We start from the raw sequence: 27,296 nt of genomic DNA, 5'->3' as shown, positions 1-27,296 counted from the left end.
GGATCAGTGCTGGGGCCTCACCTCTTTACAATTTATATAAATGATTTGGATGAAGGGACCAATGGTATGGTTGCTAAATTTGCTGATGGCACAAAGATAGGTAGGAAAGTAAGTTGTGAAGAGAATGACATAAGGAGGCTACGAAAGGATATAGATAGGTTAGATGAGTGGGCAAAGACCTGGCAAATGGAATTGTGGGAAAATGTGATGTCCATTGACATGACAAATTAAAAAAAGAGCATATTACCTAAATGGTGAGAAATTGCAGGGCTCTGAAATGCAGAAGGATCTGGGTGTCCTAGTGAATGAATCGCAAAAAGTTAATATGCAGGTGCAGCAAGTAATTAGCAAAGCTAATAGAATGTTTTCGTTCATTGCCAAGGGAAATTGAATACAAGAGTAGGGAGTAAAATAAAAACAGAAAATTCTGGAGCTCTAAACAAGAGTCATACGAAATCAAAACATTAACTCTGTTTCTCTCTCCACAGATGCTGTCAGACCTGCTGAGTTTTTCCAGCATTTTCTGTTTTTATTTCAGATTTCCAACATCTGCAGTAATTTGCTTTTATCATGATTTGGGAGGTTGTGCTTCAGTTATACAGGGCACTGGTGAGACCACATCTGGAGTGGTGTACAGCCTCCTTATTTAAGGAAGAATGTAAATGCATTAGAAACAGTTCAGAGAAGGTTTACCAGATTAATATCTGGAACATACTTATGAGTATGGAACAGTCTTATGAGGAAAGGCTGGACAGGTTAGGCTTGTATCCACTGGAATTTAAAACAGTAAGAGGTGACTTGATTGAAACATATAAGATCTTGAAGGGTGGATGTGGAAAGGATGTTTCCTCTTGTGGGAGAATCTAGAACTTGGGGACACTGTTTCAAAATTAGGGTTTGCCCATTTAGGACAGTGATGAGGAATTTTTTTTCCCTCAAGTGGGTTGAGACTTTGGAATTCTCTTCCTCAAAAGGTAGTTGAGGCAGAATCCTTGAATATCTTTAAGGCAGAGATAGATAGATTCTTGATGAGCAAGGGGGTGAAAGGTTATCGGGGGCAGGCAGGAAAGTTGAGCTTAAAATCAGATCAGCTGTGATCCCATTGAATGGCGGAGCAGGCTCGAGGGACCGATCTGTGGCCTAGTCCTGCTCCTAATTCACGTCAATTCAAAATCGTGAAGAGACTAGACAGCGTAGATAAGAGAGAAACTGGTAGAAGGATTGAGAACCAGATGACACCGATTATAGGCAAAAAGAAGCAGTGAGGACTGTTTTACACAGCCAGTGACTAGGATTCGGAATGTACTGCCTGAGAGTGCAGTGGTGGCAGATTCAATCGTGGCTTTCAAAAGGGAATTGGATAATTATGTAAAGAGGGAAAAAAAAAATGCAAGGCTGGAGGGAAAAGGGGGCTCCTCTTGTAAGGAGTTGACATGCACTGCACAGGCCAAATGGCCTCCCTCTGTGTTGGTAACCATTCCATGATTATTCTGACAACAGCAAGGAAAGGGGGGAGCCGAGGGGAATGAGGGGAGTTGTAGTCCTTTCCCCCCACAGGACTGCTCTCGCTATGCAGGAGGTGGAGGGGGGACGGCGACTACAAACCCCAGCAGGCAGCAGGGCGGGTGAGTAAGGCGGTCAAGGCGTCCGCTCCTGCGCAATTGGGAGCGGCCGGGAACCCGGAGTGAGGATTCGCGAGACTCGAACCTGCAAAATAATCAGAGCGAGCGAGAGAGAGAGAGAGAGAGAGAAAAAGCGGGGGGCAAAACCCGGCGCGGCGCGGCCCGGGCCCCGGAGGGAGGTATGTGCTGCAACCCTTCAGTGTGAGCAGAGGCGGAGGCCGCGGGGGGGGAGAGAGGGGTCTGAGAGGCAGGGATTGCGGAAGGGGGGGTAAACTCGATGGGAAGAGGTTGCAATTTAGCGCTGGTTACATCTTGGAAGGTTGCAGCGGGATCGATACAATGTTTCCATTCCGGCCGCCATTCCGCCTGTTCTTTGTTACAATGTTGCACATGGATCGCTCTTAAAACCCGGCTGAAAATCGGCAGCGGCCGCATGGATCGGCAGGGGAGCCTTTACATAACCCAACCAGAGAGAGAGAGAGAGAGAAAATATATATACAAAATAAACCCACTCCACATCAGCCAGCAACTCCCGTTCCCTTCTCCAGACCGCTGCTGCTCTTCCTTCTCTCAGGGAGAAATAGCAGCAGCTATCATTATAATAATGGGCAATATCTCAGCTCCACATTTTATATCAAAGACACTGCTTCCCATCAACAATTATTTTTTTGCACCTAATTGGGATTCCCCTATCCCCTCTCCCCCCCAAAAATCGTGCATCAAAAAAAAACCCATCATTAATTATAATTAAAAATAACTTTTTTTTGGCACGTCAATGTTTGCAACCTTGCTAAATTGATCACACTAGTTTATATATTCTCTTAAGGGGGAGTTTTGTGTGTGAAATGCTCTATGTGATGTGGGAGGTGTAAAGCATGAGCTGCTGTTAGGAAGGAGCTGTGGTCAAGATTAGGAAAGGGCTGGACTGTGTTGGAGGTGACATCGTTGGCTCTCATTGTCAAAAGTGAGACATCGCTTGTAATGCCATTGAAATTTGTGGTGCTGTGATTATTTTTCAACAGGGAGGTGTGTTGACAGGATTGAGGCTCAATTAGACTGTGGGGTTACCCCTGGTAAATTTCATCAAGCCTTTTATCAAGGCCTCAGTCTTCTTGCTAGGAGTCGTTCATTAAATCATATGTGGTATTTTTTATAATTCCCTAAAACCTATTATTTATTTTTTAGCCAGTGGGAGTATGGTTGTGCAAATTCAGTGATGTTGGTATAGTTAGATTCAGGGCTGTTGATATACATCAATATCTCACTGTTTTGTAAAACAAAAACAGAAATACCTGGAAAAACTCAGCAGGTCTGACAGCATCGGCGGAGAAGAGCAAAGTTGATGTTTCGAGTCCTCGTGACCCTTCAACAGAACTAAGTAAAAATAGGAAAGGGGTGAAATTATTTCACCCCTTTCCTATTCCTATTTTTACTTAGTTCTGTTGAAGGGTCATGCGGACTCGAAACGTTAACCGTGCTCCTCTCCGCCGATGCTGTCAGACCTGCTGAGTTTTTCCAGGTATTTCTGTTTTTGTTTTGGATTTCCAGCATCCGCAGTTTTTTGTTTTTATCTCACTGTTTTGTACACAAGTGTTGTTTATCTTTGCTTGCTGCAGTATTGGAATCAGGAATCTTCTGTTACTTAAAACTCCGAAAAAGAGTCGAACGGACTCGAAACGTTAACTCTGTTTCTCTCTCCACAGGCGCTGCCAGACCTGCTGAGCTTTTCCAGCACTTTCTGTTTTTTATTTTGGATTTCCAGCATCTGCAGTATTTTGCTTTTACCTTATGTCACTTGTGTGGTGCAACTCATTCATGCATATTTTAGGAGTGCAACCTACTTTGACAGACTTTACTTTGAAATGTAAACCAACGTGTTGTGAAAGTGACTTGGCCTTTGCAACAATACGAACTGCATGCGGAATTATAGTTAGTTTAATGTCTGTCGTTGGGAAATTGTTGGAATCCATTATTAAGGAAGTAGTAATGGGGCATTTGGAAAGTCAAAATGCAATCCATTAGAGTCAGCATGGTTTTATGAAGAATAAATCGTGTTTGGCTAATTTGCTGCAAGCAAAGTGGATAATGGGGATCCTGTAGATGTAATATATCTGGATTTCCAGAAGGTCCTTGATAAGGTGCCGCACAAAAGATTAATACACAAGATAAGACCACGGAGTTTGGGGTAATATATTAGCTTGGATAGAGGATTGGCTAACCAACAGAAATCAGAGATTCGGGATAAATGGGTCTTTTTCGGATTGGCAAGCTGTATGTAGTGGGGTGCCACAGGGTTCAGTCCTTGGGCCCCAACTATTTACAATCTATATTAATGACTTCGATTCAGATATAGTAGATACTATAGCTAAATTTGCAGATGACACCAAAATAGATGGGGAAGTAAGTTGCAATGAAGAAGTAAGAAATTTACAAATGGATATGGACAGGTTAGGTGAATGGGCCAAAATTTGGCAGATGGAGTTTAACGTGGATAAGTGTGAGGTTATCCATTTTGGTCAGAAGAATAAAAAGGCGACTTTCCATTTAGATGGAGAGAAACTTCAGAATGCTTCAGTGCAGAACTAAAGATCTGGGTATCCTTGTGTATGAATCGCTGAAAGCTAGTGTGCAGGTACAGTAGGTAATAAGGAAGGTAAATGGAAATTTAGCATTTATTGCTAAAGGAATAAAATATAAAAATAGGTAAGAGTTGTTGCAACTGTACAAGGCATTGGTGAGACCGCACCTGGAGTACTGTGCACAGTTTTGGTCCCTTTGAGGAAGGATGTAGTTGCATTGGAGGCGGTTCAGAGGAGGTTCACTAGATTGATTCCAGGGAGGTGGGGCTTGTCTTATGAAGAGAGATTGAGCAGTTTAGGCCTATACTTGCTAGAGTTTAGAAGGATGAGAGGAGATCTAATTGAGGTATATAAGATGCTAAAGGGGATAGACAAAGTAGACATGGAGCGGATGTTTCCCCTTGTGGAGCATTCTAGAACAAGAGGCCATAGTTTTAGGCTAAGGGGTGGTAGATTTAAATCAGAGATGAGGAGGAATTACTTTTCTCAAAGGGTCGTGAATCTGTGGAATTCACTACCTCAGAGTGCAGTGGATGCCGGGACGCTGAATAAATTTAAGGAGGAGATAAGACAGATTTTTAATTAGTAACCGATTGAAAGGTTATGAGGAGAGGGCGGGAAACTGGAGTTGAGGCCGAAATGAGATCAGCCATGATCATAATGAATGGCGGGGCAGGCTCGAGGGGCTGAGTTGAGTACTCCTGCTCCTAGTTCTTATGCTATGTTCTTATGTTATAGGTCGGAGGTGAGGCTGGCCAGTTTGAATCCTGGTGGAGGCATGATGTGGGACCACCTGGAGGAGGTAGTCTCACACCAGGCTTTGAACTCCGTTATGATGGGAATGTATGCAACAGATATGGTTCTTTTGGATCGTTTGGGAGGTTGTTGAACTTCGTTTTTAAATAAAGAAATAACTTTTCTTTTCTTTATTCTTTCATGGGATGTGGGCATCACTGGCAAGGCCAGCATTTGTTGCCCATCCCTAATGGCTTGCTAGGCCATTTCAGGGGGCTGTTAAGAGTTAGCCACGTTGTTGTGGATCTGGAGCAACATCTAGGCCAGGTAAGGATGGCAGATTTCCTTCCCTAAAGGACATTAGTGAAACCAGTTGCGTTTTTAACAACAATTGATAGTTTCACGGCCATCATTACTGAGACTAGCTTTTCAATCCCAGACTTATTAATTGAACTTAAACTCCTCCAGCTGGCACAGGATTTGAACTTTTGGACCCAGAGCAATAAACCTGGGCCTCTGTATTGCTAGCCCAGTGATATTACCACTGCACCACCATCTCCCCTCACCTACATTTATATAGTGCCTTTCACCACCTCGGAGCGTCCCAAAGCACTGTACAACCGGCAAAGAACCTTTGAAGTAGAGTCACTGTTTCAATGTAGGACATGGTAATCAATTAGCTCGCAGCAAGCTCCAACGGGCAGCAATAAAGTAAATGACCAGATCATCTGTTTTTAAGTGTAGGGGGTTCATATTGGACTGACTTGAAAAGTTAACTCTATTTCTCTCTACACTGATGCTGCCAAACTGGCTGAGTTTTCCCGGTGCTTCCTGTTTTCCAAATAAAAACAAAAAAAAAACGCTCGCAAAACTCAGCTGGAAAAACAGTTCCGATGAAAGGTTGCTGGACTTGAAACGTTGGGCTGGATTTTCCTCCTCCAGGCGGGTAGCGGGAGCCGGGAAAATCCTCGGCTCGGCCTGCCTGCCTTGGGAGAAAAGTGCCCGCAGGGAGGGGATTTTCATTGTGGCGGGGTAGGGGTGTGGGCTGCAATCGGGCCAGCCGACCCGGGAAAACGTTGGGAGGCAGCCACACAAGGGGCTGCTGGGTGCCGAGGTGAGCTGTTTTAAAGATTTCCAGCATCCGCAGGATTTTGCTACTGTGCTTTCTGTTTTTATTTCAGATTTCCAGCAACCTCAGTATTGTGCTTTTATTTATCTGTTTTGAAGTGTTGGTTGAGGGAAAATAGTGACCAAGATAACAGGAGAAGATACCGTATGGGAACAGGAACAAGCCATTTAGGCCCTTGAACCTGCTACCTTATTCAGTGAGACCATATAGTGTCCTAACACCTTATGCCTGTCTTTGCCCCAAATCCTTTGATACCTTTGGTTAGCAACAATCTGTTTATTTCAAATTTTAAATTAATAATTGATCTAACATCAATTGTCTCTTGTGAAAGAGAGTTCCAAATTTCTACAGCCTTTTGCAAAAGCGTTTCCTAATTTCACCTCCGAAAGGTCTGGCTCTAATTTTTTAGACTCTGGCCCCTAGTCCTAGTCCCCCCAGTCAGCAGGAATAGCTTCTCTCTATTTGTTCCTCTTAGTATCGTGAAAATTTCAATCAAGTCACCCTTAATCTTTTGAATTCCTGGGAATACACCCCTAGTTTGTGTAATCGTTCCTCGTAGTTAACCCCTTGAGTCCAGGTATCATTCTGGAAAATCTATGCTGCACTTCCTCCAAAGGCCAATATAGCCTTCCAGAACTGCTTGCAGTCCTCCAGGTGTGGTTTAACAAGGTCTTTGCATAACTGAGGGGTGACTTCTAACCCCTCGCATTCTAGTCTTCGAGATATAAAGACTAGCATTCCATTAACCTTTTAGATCATTTTCTGTAGGTATTCATGAGATTTTAAATTATTTATTTCTATGGATTCCCTAAGTGTTACGATCCTGTTAGGGACTGTTAATGTTTAAAAGAGAAGTCCAAACATTGCGTTTTAACCAAATAGAACTACGCAAGATTTCATGTTTTTGAACAAAAACAAAGGTTATTGTATATAAAAGGCTTAAACAAAACAAGTACTATTAACAATATGATTTATGACTACGTGTGTTATGCACTCAGTTTTACTGCTTACTTCCCCCACTAAATCTCTTATACTTTATGACATCTTAGAGTTATTTACTCCTCTTAGGACCACCCAAAAGTATGTCACAGTCCTCTGGAAGCTACTTTAGTTCTCCTCAGTTCTAGCTATTCTCCAAGGTAAGACTCTTTGTTGAATACCTCTTGATGTGGATGCCTCTGTCCCTTGTTCTGGTTTCCATCTCAATGCCTCCCAGCTAATTCTTCCGATCACTTTCTTTGCCACAAGGCTCTCTGAGGACCACTGTAGATTTTGTCTGCTAGCTGTGAGCTAGATAAATCTTCCAGCTACTTTTCCCTTTCAAATTCCAAACTGAGATTAAGCCTCTGCCTGCATTGCACATTTTTTTTATTAATTCACAGGATGTGGGCTTCGCTGACTGGGCCAGCATTTATTGACTATCCCTAGTTGCCCTTGAGAAGGTGGTGGTGAGCTGCCTTCTCGAACTTCTGCAGTCCATGTGGTGTAGGTACACCCACAGTGCTGTTAGGAAGGGAGTTCCGGGATTTTGACCTAGCGACAGTGAAGGAATGGCGATATATTTCCAAGTCAGGATGGTGAGTGACTTGGAGGGGAACTTCTAGGTGGTGGAGTTCCTATCTATCTGCTGCCCTTGCCCTTCTAGATGGTAGTGGTCGAGGGTTTGGAAGGTGCTGTCTCAGGAGCCGTGGAGAATTCCTGCAGTGCATCTTGTAGATGGTACACACTGCTGCTACTGTGCGTCAGTGGTGGAGGGAGTGAATGTTTGTGGATGAGGTGCCAATCAAGCGGGTTGCTTTGTCCTGGACGGTGTGCAACTTCTTGAGTGTTGTGGCAGCTGCACTCATCCAGGCAAATGGAGAGTATTCCATTATATTCCTGACTTGTGCCTTGTAGATGGTAGACAGGCTTTGAGGAGTCAGGAGGTGAGTTACTCGTCACACGATTCCTAGCCTCTGACCTGCTCTTGTAGCTACAGTATTTATATGGCTAGTCCAGTTCAGTTTATGGTCAATGGTACCCCCAGGATGTTGATAGTGGGGGATACAGTGATGGTAATGCCATTGAACATCAAGGGGCGTTGGTTGGATTCTCTCTTGTTGGAGATGATCATTGCCTGATACTTGTGTGGCGCAAATGTTATTTGCCACTTGTCAGTCCAAGCCTGGATATTGTCCAGGCCTTGCTGCATTTGGACATGGACTGCTTCAGTATCTGAGGAGTCGCGAATGGTGCTGAACGTTGTGCAATCATCAGCAAACATCCCCACTTCTGACCTTATGATGGAAAGAAAGTCATTGATGAAGCTGCTGAAGATGGTTGGGCTGAGGGCACTACCCTGAGGAACTCCTGCAGTGATGTCCTGGAGCTGAGATGACTGACCTCCAACAACCACAACCATGTTCCATTGTGCTAGGTATGACTCCAGTCAGCGGAGAGTTTTCCCCCTGATTCCCATTGACTCCAGTTTTGCTAGGGCTCCTTGTTGCCACACTCGGTCAAATGCTTCCTTGATGTCAAGGGCACTCACTCTCACCTCACCTCGGGAGTTCAGCTCTTTTATTTATGTTTGAACCAAGGCTATATTGAGGTCAGGAGCTGAGTGGCCCTGGCGAAACCCAAACTGGGCATCAGTGAGCAGGTTATTGCTAGCAAGTACTGCTTGATAGCACTGTTGATTACCAATTCCATTACTTTACTGATGATCGAGAGCAGACTGATGGGGTGGTAAAAACAAAAAACTATTGCGGATGCTGGAAATCCAAAACAAAAACAGAATTACCTGGAAAAACTCAGCAGGTCTGGCAGCATCGGCGGAGAAGAAAAGAGTTGACGTTTCGAGTTCTCATGACCCTTCAACGGAACTGAGTAATATTAGGAGAGGGGTGAAATATAAGCTGGTTTAAGGTGGTGGGGGGCGGGGGTAGGGGGAGAGAAGTTGGGGGGGTGGGGGGTGGTTGTAGGGACAAGCAAGCAGTGATAGGAGCAGATAATCTTTTTGATTATCTTTTGATTTAAATTTAAATTTTGATTATCTGCTCCTATCACTGCTTGCTTGTCCCTACAACCACCCTCCCCCCCCACCCAACTTCTCTCCCCCAACCCCCCCACCTTAAACCAGCTTATATTTCACCCCTCTCCTAATATTACTCAGTTCTGTTGAAGGGTCATGAGGACTCGAAACGTCAACTCTTTTCTTCTCCGCCAATGCTGCCAGACCTGCTGAGTTTTTCCAGGTAATTCTGTTTTCGTGATGGGGTGGTAATTGGTCGGGTTGGATTTGTCCTGCTTTTTGTGTACAGGACGTACCTGGTCAATTTTCCATATAGCCGGGTAAATGCCAGTGTTGTAGTTGTACTGGAACAGCTTGGCTAGAGGCACGGCAAGTTCTGGAGCACAAGTCTTCAGTACTATTGCCGGAATATTGTCAGGGTCCATAGCCTTTGCAGGTCCAGTGCCTTCAGCCGTTTCTTGATATCATGTAGAGCGAATCGAATTGGCTGAAGATTGGCATCTGTGATATTGGGGACCTCTGGAGGACGCCGAGATGGATCATCCACTCGGCACTTCTGGCTGAAGATTGTTGCGAATGCTTCAGCCTTATCTTTTGCACTGCTGTGCTGGGCTCCTCCATTATTGAGGATGGGGATATTTGTGGAGCCTCCTCCCTCAGTGAGTTGCTTAATTGCCCAACACCATTCACGACTGGATGTGACAGGACTGCAGAGCTTAGATCTGATCTGTTGGTTGTGGGATCGTTTAGCTCTCTCTACCATTTGCTGCTTATGCTGTTTGGCACACAAGTAGTCCTGTGTTATGGCATCACCAGGTTGACACCTCATTTTTAGGTATGCCTGGTGCTGCTCCTGGCATGCCCTCCTGCACTCTTCATTGAACCAGGGTTGATCCCCTGGCTTGATGGTAATGGTAGAGTGGGGTATATGCCGGGCCATGAGGTTACAGATTGTGTTTGAGTACAGTTCTGCTGCTGCTGATGGCCCACAGCGCCTCACGGGTTCCCAGTCTTGATTGCTAGATCTGTTTGAAATCTTTCCCGTTTAGCACAGTGGTACTGCCACACAACACGATGGAGGGTATCCTCAATGTGAAGGCAGCACTTCGTCTCTACAGTGACTGTGCGGTGGTCACTCCTACCAATACTGTCATGGACAGATGCATCTGCGGCAGGCTGATTGGTGAGGATGAGGTCAAGTATGTTTTTCCCTCTTGTTGGTTCCCTTACCACCTGCCGCAGACCCATGGAACGATGAAGTTATTATTTTCTTGGCTTAACTAACACCCATCAGCTTTGGCTATCTTCTCTCAGTGAGCTGCAGACAGCTAGAGCCCAAACTACAACTAAACCGCCTTTGGAGCAAAAACACAGATAAATTAAGCAAAAGAACATCCCATCTCCTGCAGCATATCACCACGACGATGTAGCATGTTTTGGGATATCCTCAAACAGTCCTTTAGGTTAATTATCCCTAATTTTAAAAGTCTTCTGTGATCTGAAGGAGTAAACCAGGTGGGCATTTACGACAATTGACAATGGTTTCAAAGTCGAATGATGACCATGAAACCTTTGTCAATTGTTGTAAAACCCAGCTGGTTCACTAATGTCCATTAGGGAAGGAAATCTGTCACCCTCACCAGGTCTGGCCTACCTGTGACTCGAGATCCGCAGCTATGTGGTTGATTCTTAACTATCCACCTCTGAAATTGCCCAGCCAGCCACTCATTTTGTATCCGACCACTACAAAGTCAACAAAAAGGAATGAAACCCGACTGACCACCCAGCATCAACATAAGAACCGGAAAAGACAATGGCAAACCCAGCCCTGCCTTCCCTGCAAAGTCCTCCTTACTAACATCTAGGGGCTTGTGTCAAAATTGGAGAGCTGTCTCACAGACTAGTCAAGCAACAGCCCGACATAGTCATACTCAGGAATCGTACCTTACAGCACATGTCCCAGACACCACCATCTCCTTAGGTAGCACCTTCCAAACCCACGACCACTACCATCTAGAAGGACAAGGGCAGCAGACGCATGGGAACACCAACACCTGGAAGTTCCCCTCCAAGCCACTCACCATCCTGACTTGGAAATCTATCGCCGTTCCTTCACTGTCGCTGGGTCAAAATCCTGGAACTCCTTCCCTAACAGCACTGTGGGTGTACCTACACTACATGGACTGCAGCGGTTCAAGAAGCAACTCACCACCACCTTCTTGAGAGCAATTAGGGATGGGCAATGAACGCTGGCCCAGCCAGCGATGCTCACATCCTGTAAATGAATTTAAAAAATTAATTTTACAATCTTCCCTGTTTACAGCTAGCTTGTAAACTTCCCTTTGATTCTGAGATCCATGTAAATAATTTATATTGCTAATGAATGTGATTGCCCTTTCTCCAGACTCTTGACCCACAAAGAAATCCTCATGTTTGTAACGCTTCCTTCAGATTTCTTTCATCTAAAAATTGCATACAAAATGTAAAATGTAAGTGGAGACACTTCAGCTACACGTAAGGCTCAAGAATGGGTTTACAAGCCTCTGTGACCTAGCAAGATAAATACAGATTAACTTTTAAGAGTAAATAAATTCAAGCTTGTTTGAATTACATCTACTTCAGGGTAGCTTATTAGTTTCTTAGCCGTATGCATCCATTTAGCTACATTTAATCTTTTCACCTTCAACCTAAAAGTTATATTCCTAGAATTAAAAGTTATATTCTAAAACATATAAACTATGTGCTAAATATTCTTGACATAAGTCAATTTGCAGTCCACCGTTTCTAGCTTTTCACCATGTGGAAAATACTCTGAATTATCCTTTTTAGGTATGAAGTGATGACCTCAAATTTTCCTACATTGAAATCCATTTGCCACAGTTTTATCTATTCAATTAATCTTAGCAATATCTCTTTGTAATTTTATACTTATATTTGCACTGCTGCCTTATTTTGTATTATTAGCAAATTTGGATATGAGGCTTTCTACCCGAGCTTATAAGTTGTATCTTAAGTATGGCTATTGGTTGAGGCCTCAACACAGATCCTTGCAGAACACCACAAGTCACATTCTGCCAATTAGAGTACCTGTTTATTAAACCTATTCCCTGTCTTCTTCTGCCCTGCCAACTTCCTAACCAGGTCAATAATTTGCCTTTAATTCCATGAGCTTCTATTTTAACAGTCTCTTAGGAGGGGCTTTACCAGATGCCCTCTGGAAGTTCATATAAATAACACTCATAGGCATTCACCTGTCTACTACTTTTGCCACCTCTTCAGAAAGTTCAGCCAGGTCCATGAGGTGTAACATATCCTTTACAAATCCCCGCAGGTTCTCTTTGATAAGTTTTCCGTGCTTAAATATAGACTCTAGTAATTTCCTGACAAAAGACGTTAGGCTAACTGGTCTATAATCCTATGGTTTTCCTCTCTCGCCTTTCTTCAATAGCGGAGTGAAATGCAGAATTTTCCAATCTAAAGAAACAGTTCCCAAATTGTGAGGATTTAGGAAGATCATAGTTAAGGCATCTGCAGTGCTCTCATCTACCTACTTTTAAACCCTGGGTGGAAACCATCTGGTCCTGGGGTTTTGTAACTCTTTAGTGCCAGTCTTTTTTTTATATTTGCTTAGCTTAATTTTGGTAAAAGATCCCATGGCATTATTTTGAGGAAGAGCTTCTGAGAAGAAGTGCCCCCCTGTGTCCCTGATGATCCCTCAGTTGACATCAAAAAAACAAACTATCTAGCTGTTAACGCACCGCTTCTTGTGGACCTTGCTGTGTGCAAATTGGCTGCCGCATTTTCTACAACAGTTACTACACTTCAAAAATACATCCTTGGCTGTGGAGCACTTTGAGACGCCCTGTGATTGTGAAAGGCGCTTTAGAAATGCAGATCTTTCTTTTCTTTCTAATATAATTGTAAACATTTATGTGTTGAATTTGATATCCCTTGAGAGTTTCTTTACTTCCTTTTTGTCACTGTCACTATCTGTTGTCATTCTTTGCTGTTCTTTGTGTCTTTGCCATTCGCTAGGATCTGTGCTTTTTTTTTGCATTCTTATATGCTTTTGCTTTTAGTTTTATTCTATTACCTCCATGGTTTTCTTTTGGCAAGTAGAGCACTAGTCCTTTCAGGGTATCAACTGCTTTTGTATCACGCTAAGTTCTTTTTTTAAACTCCTACTGATCTTCTGTCATTTTACCCCTTTAAAAGATTTGCCCAATTTACTGTGGACTTTCACTTCCATTGCATCGAAGTCAGCCTTACATAGGTCTAGAATCTTAGTAACTAAGAACATAAGAAATTGAGGAATAGGTCATCCAGCACCTTAAGCCTGCTCCACTATTCAGTAAGATCATAGCTGGTCTTTGATCACGACCCCACTATCCTGCTCAATCCCCATATCCCTTGATTCCCCTAGAGCTTAGGGTCTAACTATTTTGGACTTGAATTCATCCACAGCTCTCTGGCTAGAGAATTCCAAAGATTCACTACCTTCTTTGGTGAATAGCTCACCACTTGGCTCCCAAACTCTTTTCACCATCTACAAGGCACAAGCCAGGAGTGTGATGCAATATCTCCACATGTCTGAAGGAGTACAGCACCAGGACAAAGCAGCTTGCTTGATCAGCACTAATTTAAACATTCACTCCCTACGAGATGCACTGCAGCAACTCATCAAGGTTCCTTCAACAGCACCTTGAGCAACAAACCTGTGACCTCTACCACCTAGAAGGACAGTGACAGTAGATGTAAGGGAACACCACTACATGCAAGCTCCCCACCCCAGCCCCCACCCACGTCACACACCATCCTAACCTGGAAATATATTGTCGTTCCTTCACTGTCGCTGGATCAAAAACCTGCAACGCTCTTCCTAATAGCACTGCGGATGTTTCTACACCAGATGGATTGCAATGATTCAAGATGGTGGCTCACCATCACCTTCTACGCAAAGTTATTGAAAGATGTAGAACTGGCCATGGTCTTAGAATCATAGAATGGTTACAAAACAGAAAGAGGCTATTTGGCCTTTCATATCTGTGCTGGGTCTCTGAAGGAACAATTCATTAGTGCCACTGCCCCCACCTTCTCCCTGTAGCTCTGCACATTCTTCATTTTCAGATAATAATCCAATTCCTTCTTGAATGCCTCCACCACACTCTCTGGCAGTGCATTCCAGATCTTAACCACTCACTATGTGAGAAAGTTCTACCTCATGTAGCCAGTGTTTCTTTTGCCAAGTACCTTAAATCTGTGCCCTCTGATTCTCAATCATCCCACCAGTTGGAACAGTTTCTCCCCATCTACTCTGTCCCGATCCCTGATGATTTTGAATCCCTCTTTCAAATCTCTCTTAACCTGCTATAAACCTCAATAGACTTAAAGGTATGGAGGTAGATGAACAGAGGGAAACATTTAAAGAAACATTTCAAAACATTCAACAAAAATACTTCCATTCAAGAACAAAAGTCAGCAAGAAGGACCCTTCCGTGGCTCACTCGGGAAGCTAAGGATAGTATTTGATTAAAAGAAGAGGCTTACAATGTTGCAAAAAGCAGCAGCCGGTCTGAGGATTGGGAGCGTTTCAGAAACTAGCAAAGGGCCACCAAAAAGTTGACAAAAAGGGGAAAAATAGAATAAAAGTAAACTAGCCAGAAATATAAAAACAGATTGTAAGAGCTTTTTATAAGTAAATAAAAAGGAAGAGAGTAGCTAAAGTAAACATTGGTCCCTTAGAAGCAGAGACAGGAGAAATTATCATGGGGAATGAGGGAATGGAGGGGGGTTTGAATAACTATTTTGTCTGTCTTCACAGTCGAAGGCAGAAGTTCCATAGCAGAAATAGACGATAACCTAGGGGCTAGAAAGACTGAAGAATTAATGTCAGCAGGGATAAAGCACTGGAGAAATTTAAGGGATTGAAATCCAACAAATCCCTGGGACCTGATGGCCTTTACCCTAGGGTTCTAAAAGAGGTAGCTGCAGAGATAGCGGATATGCTAGCTATTATATTCCGAAATTCCTTAGATTCAGGAATGGTCCCACTAGATTGGAAGATGGAAAATGTTACAATGTTTTTCAACATCAGTTGTTGGGGAAATGCTGGAATCTATTATTAAGGAAACTTAACAATGCACTTCAGAAAAACATAGTATGATCAGAACAAAGCAACATGGTTTTACATAAAGGGAAATCCTGTTTGACAAATTTATTAGTTTTTTGAGGATGTAACTAGTAGGGTAGATAAAGGGGAACCAGTAGATGTAGTATACTTGGATTTCCAAAAGGCATTCAATAAGATCCCACACAAAAGGTTACTAGGAAAATATGGGCTCATGGAATTGGGGGTAATATATTAGCATTGATAGAGGATTGGTTAACAGATAGAAAATGGAGAGCCGGCATAAATGGGGGCTTTTGCAAGTTGGCAGGTAGTGAATAGTGAAATGCCGCAAGGATCAGTGCTGGGGCCTCAGCTATTTACAATCTACATTAATGACTTAGATGAAGAGACAAAGAGTAATGTATCTAAGTTTGCTGATGAATGGTATCATCGCTGGACTAGTGATCCAGTTTGGGTTCGAATCCTGCGAATGGTGGAATTTGAATTCAATAGAAATCTGGAATTAAAAGTCTAATGATGACCATGAAACCATTTTCGATTGTTGCAGAGACCCATCTGGTTCACTAATGTCCTTCAGGGAAGGAAATCTGCCATCCTTACTTGGCCTGGCCTACATGTGACTCTAGACCTACAGCAATGTGGTTGACTCTTAAATGCCCTCTGAAATGGCCTGGCAAGCCACTCAGTTGTATCAAACCACTACAAAGTCACAAAAAAGAAATGAAACCAGACAGACCACCCAGCATTTACCTAGGAACCAGAAAAGACAATGGCACCGTCGACCCTGCAAAGTCCTCCTTACTAACATTTGGGGCCTCGTGCCAAAATTGGGAGAGCTGTCTCACAGACTAGTCAAGCAACAGCCTGACATAGTCATCCTCGCAGAATCATACCGTACAGATAATGTCCCAGACACCACCATCACCATCCTTGGGTATGTCCTGTCCCACCAGCAGGATAGACCCAGCCGAGGTGGCGGCACAATGGTATACAGTCAGTGGGGAGTTGCCCTGGGAGTCCTCAACACCAACCCCAGACCCCATGAAGTCTCAAGGCATCAGGTCAAACATGGGCAAGGAAATCTCTTGCTGATTACCACATCCCCCCCCCCACCCCCAGCTGATGAATCAGTACTCCTCTGTTGAACACCACTTGGAGGAAATACTGAGGGTGGCAAGGTCACAGAATGTTCTCTGGGTGGGGGACTTCAATGTCCATCAGTAAAAGTGGCTCGGTAGCACCACTACTGACTGAGCTAGCCGAGTCCTAAAGGACGTAGCTGCTAGACTGGGTCTGCAACAGGCGGTGAGGGAACCAACAAGAGAGAAAAACATACTTGACCTCATTCTCACCAACCTGCCTGCCACAGATGTCCATGACGGTATCAGTAGGAGTGACCACTGCACAGTCGTTGGTGAGACGAAGACCCGCCTTCACATTGAGGATACCCTCCGTTGTGTGGCACTATTGCTGTGCTAAATGTGATAGATTTTGAACAGATCTAGCCTGTCCACCATCTACAAGGCACAAGTCAGGAGTGTGATGGAATACTCCCCACTTGCCTGGATGAGTGCAGCTCCCACAACACTCAAGAAGCTTGGCACTGTCTGGGACAAAGCAGCCAGCTTGATTGGCACCACATCCACCACCAACGCACAGTAGCAGCAGCGTGTGCCATCTACAAGATGCACTGCAGGAATTCACCAAGGCTCCTTAGACAGCACCTTCCAAACCCACAACTACTATGATCTAGAAGGACAAGGGCAGCAAATACATGGGAACACCACCATCTGGAAGTTCCCTTCCAAGTCATTCACCATCCTGACTTGGAAATATATCACCGTTCCTTCACTGTCACTGAATCAAAATCCTGGAACTCCCTTCCTAACAGTACTGAGGGTGGACCTACACCACATAGACTGCAGCGGTTCAAGAAGGCAGCTCACCACCACCTTGTCAAGGGCAACTAGGGATCGGCAATAAATGTTGGGCCCAGCCTGTGACGCCCACATCCCATGAATGAATAAAAAACAAACGATACCAAGCTAGGTGGAAAGGTGGTAAGCTGTGGGGAGAATACGGAGGGGCTGCAAAGAGATTTGGACAGGTTTGGTGAGTGGGCAACAAGATGGTAAATGGATTATAATATAGGGAAGTGTGAAGTTATTCACCCTGGCCATAAGAAAAAAAGCACAATTTTTTTTAAAAGGTGAGAAACTTGTAAGTGTTGAAGTTCAAAGAGACTTGGGGTGTTCTTGTACAGGGAAGCAGAAAGTTAGCATGCAGGTGCAGCAAGCAATTGGGAAGGTAAATGGCAATGTTGGCCTTTATTGCGAGCGGATTGGAGTACAAAAATAAAGAAGTCTTGCTACAGTAGTGCAGGGTTTTTGTGAGACCACATCTAGAGTACTGTGTGCAGTTTTGGTCTCCACATTTAAGAAAGAATACACTTTCATTGGTGGTGGTACAGCAAAGTTGGTTCACTACATTGGTCCCTGGGATGAGCAGGAGGTTGTCCTATGTTGAGAGGCTGAGTAAATTGGGCTTATGTTCTCTGGCGTTTAGAAGAACGAGAGTTGATCTCATTGAAGCCTACAAAATTCTGAAGGGGGTTGATAGGGTGGACACAGAGATTGTTTCCACTGGTCGGAGAATCTAAAACATCGAGGCACAGTCTCCGGATAAGGGGCCGATCATTTACGACTGAAATGAGGAGAAATTACTTCACTCAAACTGTTGTGAATCTTTGAAATTCTCAACCCCAGAGGGTTGTGGATGCTTAATCATTGAATACATTTAAGGCTGGGGCTGGGCAGATTTTTGGTGTTTTAGGGATTAAGTGACATGGGGAGCGGGAGGGAAAATTGAGTTGAAGCCCAAGAGCAGCCATGGTTGTGTAGAATGGAAGAGCAGGCTTGATGGGTCGTGTGGTCCACTGCTCCTATTTCTTAAGTTCTCTTCTCCAAGGAGAACAATCTCAATTTCTCCAATCTATCTATATAACTGAAACCAGTTATATGCCTGAAACCAGTCTAATGAACCTTTTCTGCATTCTCTCTAACACTTTCACATCCTTCCTAAAGTGTGGTGTCCAAGACTGGACACAGTACTCTACTTGAGGCTGAACCAACGTTCTACACAAGGTTAACATTACTTCCTTGCTTTTGTACTCTATGCCTCTATTAAAGCCTTGTATACTGTACACTTTATTAACTGCTCTCTCAACCTGACCTGCCACCTTCAATCATTTATGCACATGTACATCCAGGTCCCTCTGCTCCTGCACTCCCTTTAGATTTGTACCATTTATTTTATATTGCCTTGCTCTTCCTACCAAAATGAATCTTCACACTTCTTTGCATTAAATGTCATCTGCCGCTTGTCCACCAACCTGCTTTTGTCCTTTTGGAATTTTGCTCCAGCCTCCTCACAGTTCGCAATACTTCCAAGTTTTGCATTGTCCACAAATTTTGAAATTGTGCCCTGTATGCTAAGGTCTAGATCATTAATATACATAAGGAAGAGCAGGGGTCCTAACACTGACCCCTGTGAACTTCTCTATAAACCTTCCTCCAGTCCAAGTAATAACTGCTAACCACTGCTCTGTTTCCTGTCACTCAGCCAATTTCATATCCAAGTTGCTACTGTCCCTTTTATTCCATGAGGCCTAACTTTGCTCCCAAGCCTGTTGTCAGGCACTTTATCAAATACCTTTTGGAAGTCCATGTACACCATATCAACAGCATTGCCCTCATGAACCCGCTCTGTTACCTCACAAAAGCAAGTAAGTTAAACATGATTCGCCCTTAACAAATCCATGCTGGCTTTCCTTAATTAACCTGCATTTGCCCAAGGGACTGTTAATTTTGTTCTGAATTATGGTTTCTAGAAGCTTCCCCACCACAGAGGTTTAACTGACTGGCCTGTAGTTGCTGAGTTTTTCTTTACATATCTTTTTTTGAATAAGGGTGTAATATTTGCAACTCTCCAGTCTCTGGCATCACCCGAGTCTAAGGAAGATTCAAGCAAAAAACTGCGGATGCTGGAAATCCAAAACAAAAACAAAAATAAAAATACCTGCAAAAACTCAGCAGGTCTGACAGCATCTGCGGAGAGGAACACAGTTAATTCGGTTCTGATGAAGAGTCATACGGACTCGAAACGTTAACTGTGTTCCTCTCCGCAGATGCTGTCGGACCTGCTGAGTTTTTCCAGGTATTTTTGTTTTTGTCTAAGGAAGATTCAGTGGATTTTGAATGTGCTCACGCGGCTTAATGGCTGACTCCTGTTTCTCGGTCCAGAATATTGCCGTCGGTGTGCAGGGGCGGGGCCCGACACGCCGACGCGTAAAATGACGCGAGATGATGTCGGGCGTGCGTCCTGCCGTCATTTCGATCTTGCGTTTGGTGGGCGCGCGCCGGCCGAACGGTCAAAGGTCTATTAAGGCCATAAAGAAAGTCATTAACGTCGTTAACACCGCTGCCTGTCCAACCTTGAGGTTGGCAGGCAGGCAAAGAGCCCAAGCGGCCTTCGATTTTGTGATACTGTGATACGCAAGATACTGTGCCAAGTTGGTGCCGGGCTCTTCCATGCTCTTTGACGGTGATAGCAGGTTTTCTGGCAGGCCTGCCAATGCACCAGGCATTTCTGAGTGTATGCCTATTAGCCTTTTCCTGTATGCAATCCCATTGAACTCCTCATCTGAATCAACTACAACAGAACTTGCATACACCTTGCCCTTTGGGAAGCTGGTTACCTGCAATCTCCTTTCCCCTTGGCCTGGCTGCAGCCCACTTGTGCCCATATTTAGATCCCACTTCAAAGCCAGCTTTTAAAATTCATGCAGTGCCAGTAGCTGAGCTGGAGGCTGCGAATATGAGATTGAGCGGTGGTGTTTCTTATTCATCGGTCTCTGTTCTTCTAGGACAATAGCCTCCTACACCACTGTTTGGCCAAGGATGATGAGTTGAGTATTGTATGAAATATTGGATGTTTTGTTGGATAAATTTGGTCCTGTATGATTGTTTTATGATGCTTTTATTTCATGACAATGGCCAAGAGAATGCTGCGATGAATAGTAATAGAGAGATGGTAAGCTGTGCGTCAATGGGGACCTGGGGTTATATTCACAAGAACAACAGTCGAATGAGGTGCCCACGGACAACTCGAGGTCATTTATTGAGAAGTTTCGTTCTCAACTTAATCAGGGAGATTGTTGTGCTGTTTCGCACAGGCCCTGACTCTCCCCTGTCCTTTCGCCTGCAAAGGTAATGCTGAGCCCTACCAGCCGTGTATTATGTTGGACGGGCCTTAATTGGCCCACCCACATAAATGGCAGCACTCTGCCGATTACAGGCAGCGATCAGCTCCGCGCCCGCCCCTGCCCACTCCCGCCCAGCCCACCCGACAGGGGTAAGATTTAGACCCAGATTTACATTGTTGACAACACTGAGATTTGACTAGCAAAACATCAACATCTCCAAAATTTTCTTTAATCCTCTTCCTCCTCAGTGTTACTAGGATGTGGTTTCATGGAGACAGCCCAATACCTTGGCCAGACATAGGAATAGGAGTAAGCCATTTGAAATCATTGATCATCTCTGCTTCCAAAACCTTCATTGGCAATGAGTTCCAGGTGTTTAACATTAGCTGTGTAAAAAAAAAAAGTTCTTCCTCACATCCCCTCTGTATTTACCCAAAACTTTGAATCATTGCACCCCTAGTCCTTGCACCATCATCTCACAGGAATAGCTTGTCTTTGCCTATCTTATCAAAGCCTGTCATGATCTTATACACCTCTATTAAGTATCACCTCAATCTCCGTTGCTCCACAGAAAACAGCCCCAGCTTCTTTGACTTCACCTTGTAGCTAAAATCCCTCATCCCTGGAGCCATTCTGGTAAATCTCCTCTGCACCTTCTCGAGGATCTTATTTTAAAGTGTAGTGGTCAGAAGTGGATGCAATACTCTAGTTGTGGCCTAACCAGAATGGCCTCTTTCTATGCTATAATGCCCCTGAATCTGAGAAGGCCATTCAGCCCCTTGAGCCTGTTTGGCCATTTAATGAGACGGTGGTTATTTTTCATGCTGAGCCTAGATGCTGAGTGGTGGCTGGCTATTAGACCATGAAGATTGCCACAACTATGTCCCGATGTGGAGGTTCCAATCAGAAAGCAGGAAGCCTGGTTAATGTTTCTTCTCCATGTCCCAAGAGGGCAGAGGCCTCCACTGCCATCGAGATCAACTGATTTGGCTCAGATCTGGGATTGAATCCCAACCATTTTCAGCTCAACTGTTGACTGTTTATTAGTGCCCAGTGCATTGACGGATTGCAGCTGGTGGCCTGACTACTGCCCTTCAACACCTCTTCTGGCAACAGTGTGAGGTAAGAGACTAACGGCCTCTCTGCCTTTCCACCTCTCTTTCTGCTTTTAAGACCCGCCCCTTAAAAAATACCTCTTTGACCAAGCTTTTGATCACCTGCCCTAAATGTCCCTGAGGTGGCTTGGTGTCAAATTTTATTTGATAGCACTTCTGTGAAATGCCCTGGGACATTTTTACTAAGTTAAAGGCATTATAAAAATACAAGTTGTTGTTGTTCTAACGTTCCTAAATGTATTGGGTGTGTTGTACTGAAAACTGTATGTAGATTGAAGAATGTAGGATGTAAGCAGGATGAAGAGTGTCTGTCAGCCAAAAGAAACATGAGGCAGGCCTTTGTAAAACATTGCAGACCATGCACTAAATATATTAAAAGGTGCATAGGATTTAGAATATGTAACTTTTATGTTTTAGATAAAAATTGAAATGGGAATCACCAGAAACTTGAAATGAAGACAGAAAATGCTGCAAATGCAGAGCAGGCCCTCGATAATCTGAAAGAGAAAGTAAGTTTACCATTTCAGGTGGGATGCATTGTCTGCAATCGGGGAAATCATTCTAGCAGGCTGTCCCTAAATAGGTCCTGTATCCAGACCCCACTCATCGAAAGGATAATGGCTCTTGATCGCCGTGGATTGTCACGTGTAGAGTTTCTCTGTCTCTTCCTCATCTGAAGCTTTCTTTAATTTCCTGACTCTCTCTAGTCAGAGAGTGGAGTCATATTAGGAATCTAACTATACCATGTTTTTCCGTACAGTGTCTCCACCCAGTGTACTGTCCACTGGTCACCTTCTGTGGAACGCACAAATTAAAAGGAGCAGAAAACGTACCACACAAACAGACCGTCAGAGAGTCAGACAGGACTTTTCTGAGCACTTGCCATAGACCTTTCTGTGGTTTTAATTCGCTGATTTTTCTCCCTTCCCCTCCAGAAGATGAAAACTTGTACTTGATCCATAATCGCTCGTTTCCCAGGTGACCATTGTTTCTGTATGAGCCAGGAGTTATATTTCATTGATTTATTAAGGGCACCATCATTGCGAAGCTCAGTCCTATTTTGCAGTCCTGCAAGACTAAGGACCAAGCTATGAGGTAGTTAAACACAGAGTCAGACCTGGAATCTTGCTGGCTTTCTCTGTGAGGTTCATCTAATCAGTGGCTAAACCTGTTGAGCCATTGACCATGAGGGGGATGGGGGAAAGGAGCATACCTGGGGACCGAGGGATGAAAACAGTAATGTGTGTTTAATCTTGCATCCTTTAGCTGTCTATGGGCTGTTTTCCAGTGAAGCTAAATATTAAAGCCTTAAATGCTTAACACCTGAACTAGAAATGAATAATTGCCTGATGGAAGATCTCAGTGTAAAGATTAATGATTCTGCTTTTTACATCAGCTGACCTGTTAATTTGCAGCATTTGTCTTGTTTGATTTTTCAGAATTATCTGCTCCTTTTACACTTACGCAGTGTTTTTTTAATTCTCAATATTTAAGCTGCATGATGTCACCCCCGGGTCGGTTGAGAACACCCTCAGCGCAGAGTCAGCAGGTGCTGGTGTCGGGTGCCACTCCAGAAATATGAACACAAAATCCAAGCTGACACTCCAGTGCAGCGCTTGACAATGTTAGCAATACAGGCTCCTTTAAGAGTAAACCAGAACAAGCTTCAGAGTAAATTGAGAGCAAGTGATGCTCATTGAAGCCTGTACTTAAGAGCCAGGTTTTTCCCTAGTTAGGGCTGTTTTGCTTCTGGGAAGGCAAAGGATCCAGAAGGAAAGAGTGGAAAGTGGTATTTGTACTGAACTATAGTTTAACAATAAAACAGTTGTGATTCACGGAATGTCTTCTGCTGCCTGATTCGGTAAATGGATATCCACCTAGTAAACAGTACTGAGGGCATAAACTGTAAAATGAGGCCTCACCTGTCCCCTCAGGTGGATGTAAAAGATTCCATGGCATGATCACGAAGAACAGGAGAGTTCCCTCTGCAGTCATGGCTAACATTTACACCGCCCCCCCACCAACCCAACCCAACCCACACACCAAATCAACATCACTGAAACAGATAGCCTAGTTCAGAGCTTCCCAAACCTATTTTTCCAACATGACCGCTTTTTAACACTTGAAAATTAACGTGACTCCAGATGCCAACAAAAAACAAAACAGCAATAAAACAGTGCAGTAACATTCAGTATATAATATGAAAGTTTGCACATTCTATGTCAACATACAATACATCGTATAAGTATGAAAACCTGTGATGAAGATCCTGGGTACGCGGTGACTGGGCTGCCACCGGTCTGTGTCCGCCTCCATTGCCAGCACTCAAGAAGCCGCTCTGAGAAAACTCTCACGTGTTTATGTAAATGCATCGTTATGTCACGGCTGACCTGATCAGAGCCGCCATGGCTCAATGTAAAGTGTCCAATATCAGGAGTTCATCTTGCGATTGATTATTTCCCACTGCCGGCACAATTCGAGGTGATGGGATATGAGCACAATTTTATTTCTCGCGCTCCAAGTTGGGGGTCACGTTATCTCGTTGTTATTATCTCACCTCGGTGCGCACGAAATGGCTGCCGCACTTCCTGCAACAGTGACCATACTTCAAAAGCACTTAACTGATTGCTGGGACAGCCTGAGGTCAGGAATGGTGCTATATAAATGCAGGTTATGTGTTTCTTGAGCTTCATCCAAATTAGGTACTTTTATTGGTGGTTATTTGGTGAGAGGAATTCTCTAATCCCCCCGCGCCCCCCCCGGCGTAACTTTACAAGACTGGGTTCCCTGGATCCTAGGGTTTCTAAGAGGGATTCACTCAGTCTTACAAGGCCATCAGATTTCCATCCAACTGCCATGAGATTTTGTATTTTCTGTGTATGCTCATGTGCTAACACCATTTCTGTTGTGTTATTTCTGTTGCCGCTAAGCATGTTCTCAGCAGCGGTAGCACCATTTTGTTTGTGCAGTTAACACCCTTTGGTATTTTGAATACAGAATTCCAGGGTTGCAACTGTAGATGCTAATGAATTCCCAGTAACTGATATTTTCAGGGGCATCTCCAAGAGTGTGCCAGCATTAACAGGACAGAGAGAGCCACCAGGAGAGTGCAAGTATTATGGAGGGTCGTGGGAGCTGCCTGTAGGAGTGTGGCAGTATTTGCAGTGGCACCCCCACAGAATTGGGGTTGGCGAGGTGGTTTGTAGGACCATGCTGATTTGGGTTGCGTGTGGTGGCAGAGGCTGTCGGCAGGACTGTGTCAATATTTGGAGGCACTCCTCAAGCACATGTTTGTATTTTTCAGGGTTCTGGGCACGTGTCAGTATTTATGCAGGTACCATACACCAAAAAGTTTGAAAATAAAACGTTCCCTTGGGTAACTCTTGTGTTCTTGAATTTTTGTTCTCACAGATCCAGATGGCAGGCGATGGCACAGATGAGAGATTGTTTGTCTGTAAGTAGCGGAAGATTTGTGGATGAATATGCAAAAAATTAGTTTTTTTTTCCAAATAAGTGCGGAGTTCGTAAAGTTTTCTTTCTGAATGTCCCAGCAAATGTATTTGGAATAATCTGTACAGTCTGTAATGCTACAATTTGGTGGACGAGGCAATTAAGCGCCATAGTTTATATCTCTTTCCCTTCCCCGTTAGCATTTTCACACTCCCTCAGAACACAGGGCCTGGGATTGGGAGAGCTGTAAGTCATAGAATTGTTACCGTTCAGAAGGAGTCCATTTGGCCCATCGTTTCTGCGCCATCTCTCTGCATGAGCAATTCACCTGGTGCCATTCTCCTGCCTTCTGCCTGTAACCCTGCACATTCTTCCGTTTCAAATAACGGTCTAGTTCCCCCTTGAATGCCTCGATTGAACTGACCTCCACCACACTTTCAGGCAGTGCATTCCAGACCTTAACTTTTCCATGCAGCAAGTAGTTATTTTTCTCATATCGCTTTTGCTTCTTTTGCCAATTACTTTAAATCTGTGCCCTCTTGTTCCCGATCCCTTCACGAGTGGGAACAGTTTCTCCATATCCAGTCTGTCCAAACCCCAGTCTCACCATTGTTTCTGGATGCTATTCAGATAGAATTTGAGAAATCCATCATATATTAAAAAAAAGAAACTAATGTTCAGTGATGTTGAAAAAAAAGAAAGTAAGCTTGATGAAGTGGTGGTTTAGATCATGGTTCAATCCTATAGGTTTTATCTTTTGACTCAAAAAGTACTTCACTGGCTTTCGGACATCCTGTGTCAGGAAAGTCGCCACATCAACGTAGTTATTTTTTGTGATCAGAAGGTTCTGGATTCAAGCTCCATTGCAAGACCTTGAGCACGTAAAGTAAACTGTCCAGTGCAAAATGTCAAATCCCAAGCCTTCCCTTTCAACCAGCACCGTTAAAACAAATGAACTGGTCATCCGTGTCTGAAGCACTTTGTGCATAACTTAGCTGCTGCATTTTTCTACATGACAGGAGTTGCTTTGCACTCCAGAGGGATCGTCATATGTGAAGCAGCTGGAAAAATCCATGATAGATTTTCTTTAAAGTGGACCACTGGCTGACCCCCTCAAAAATAGACAACAAGGGGTCGTCCAAAAATGGAAACCATTCCAACTGGAACAGGCCACTGGTGGAGTAACCCAGCGATGAGTGTTGGGACTCCCATTACACTTTGTGAATTATATATAAATGACTGATCTCCACAGTTTTCAGGTGGTTTAAAACTAGAGAGAAAGTAAAAAGTGATGAGTGATGTAACCAGATTGAGAAAGATTTGACTTTTCAACGAGATTAGGTCGGTTTCTCTGAAACCTTATACCACATCTGAACGCCCTAACTCTTGAGTGAAACTGGCATAATTGTTGGTGAAAAATGTTACAATGAAATTATAAAATAAAAACAGAAAACGCTGGAAATACTCACCAGGCCTGGCAACATCTGTGGAAAGGCCAAACAGGTAATGTTTAGAGTCGAACATGACTCTCCTTCAGAACTGGCCCATTAGAGTTCTGAAGAAGAGTCACGTTGGACTCGAAGTGTTAACCCTGTTTCGCCCTCCACAGCTGCTACCAGGCCTGCTGAGTATTGACAACGTTTTCTGTTTTTATTTCAAGTTTCCAGCACCTGCAGCGTTTTGCTTTTATAAAGTCATAAGTTTCAACTCAAACGTGCTGTGCGAAGAGGCCCCATGGGGGAAAGTGCCGGTTGCAGAATACAAACCTGTCCAGGCCTCGAGCTGCTTGTAACTTGCTGCGAATGAGTTTGCTTGCAAGTTGCACAGATGGTATATTGCTCCTGCTCGGTTTGATCCATAAGTACCCTGTGGAACTAGTGGATCAAGGCTGCTGCAGCGGGGGGTGGGGGGGAGGAGAAGTTTTTCCCATCTCATCCAGTGTCGTTTAGGAATTTGTCGGAGAGATTGAATGCGTCACTGGTTTGGCTGGAGGAATATTCAGAACGCATCCCGTCTTCCTTTACTCGCAGGGTGCGACGACTGTGGAGAGTACCACGACTCGGAGTGTCCAGAGCTTGGCCCCTTGGTGACGGTCAGCGATTCTTTCGTCTTGAGCCGAGCGCGGTAAGTAACGTCAAGGGTTCGCGAAATGAGAGCAAACAGCAAACGTCTGCTTTTAAAATAAGTGTCGACCTCCTTCCCCTTTGTTCCACGCTTTTGAATTTTTGAATCTTGGAAAAATGAATATTTTTTGACCAAC

General features: G+C 44.0%; 1 protein-coding gene across 6 annotated transcripts in view; it reads left to right on the top strand.

Moving 5' to 3' along the window:
* Positions 1-1,657: 1,657 nt before the first annotated feature.
* The window catches only part of prdm15 (PR domain containing 15), a 72,395-nt gene continuing 46,756 nt past the window's right edge, over positions 1,658-27,296 (top strand). For 3 of the 6 annotated variants that reach the window (XM_078560334.1, XM_078560332.1, XM_078560330.1), the window contains exons 1-4: positions 1,674-1,801; positions 22,004-22,095; positions 24,998-25,040; positions 27,067-27,160. In XM_078560334.1, the coding sequence (XP_078416460.1) occupies positions 22,039-22,095; positions 24,998-25,040; positions 27,067-27,160 (194 nt within the window). In that variant the 5' untranslated portion in view covers positions 1,674-1,801; positions 22,004-22,038. Of the gene's footprint in view, positions 1,802-21,458; positions 21,594-22,003; positions 22,096-24,997; positions 25,041-27,066; positions 27,161-27,296 lie in introns of those variants that run through there. The other 3 variants (XM_078560331.1, XM_078560336.1, XM_078560335.1) reach the window with 3 other exon arrangements.

The sequence above is a fragment of the Cetorhinus maximus genome, chromosome 16 (assembly GCF_964194155.1).
Source record: "Cetorhinus maximus chromosome 16, sCetMax3.hap1.1, whole genome shotgun sequence".
Lineage (NCBI taxonomy): Eukaryota > Metazoa > Chordata > Chondrichthyes > Lamniformes > Cetorhinidae > Cetorhinus > Cetorhinus maximus.
The sequence above is the reverse complement of the archived record's forward strand: the minus strand, read 5'-3'. Positions and strand labels throughout refer to the sequence as shown.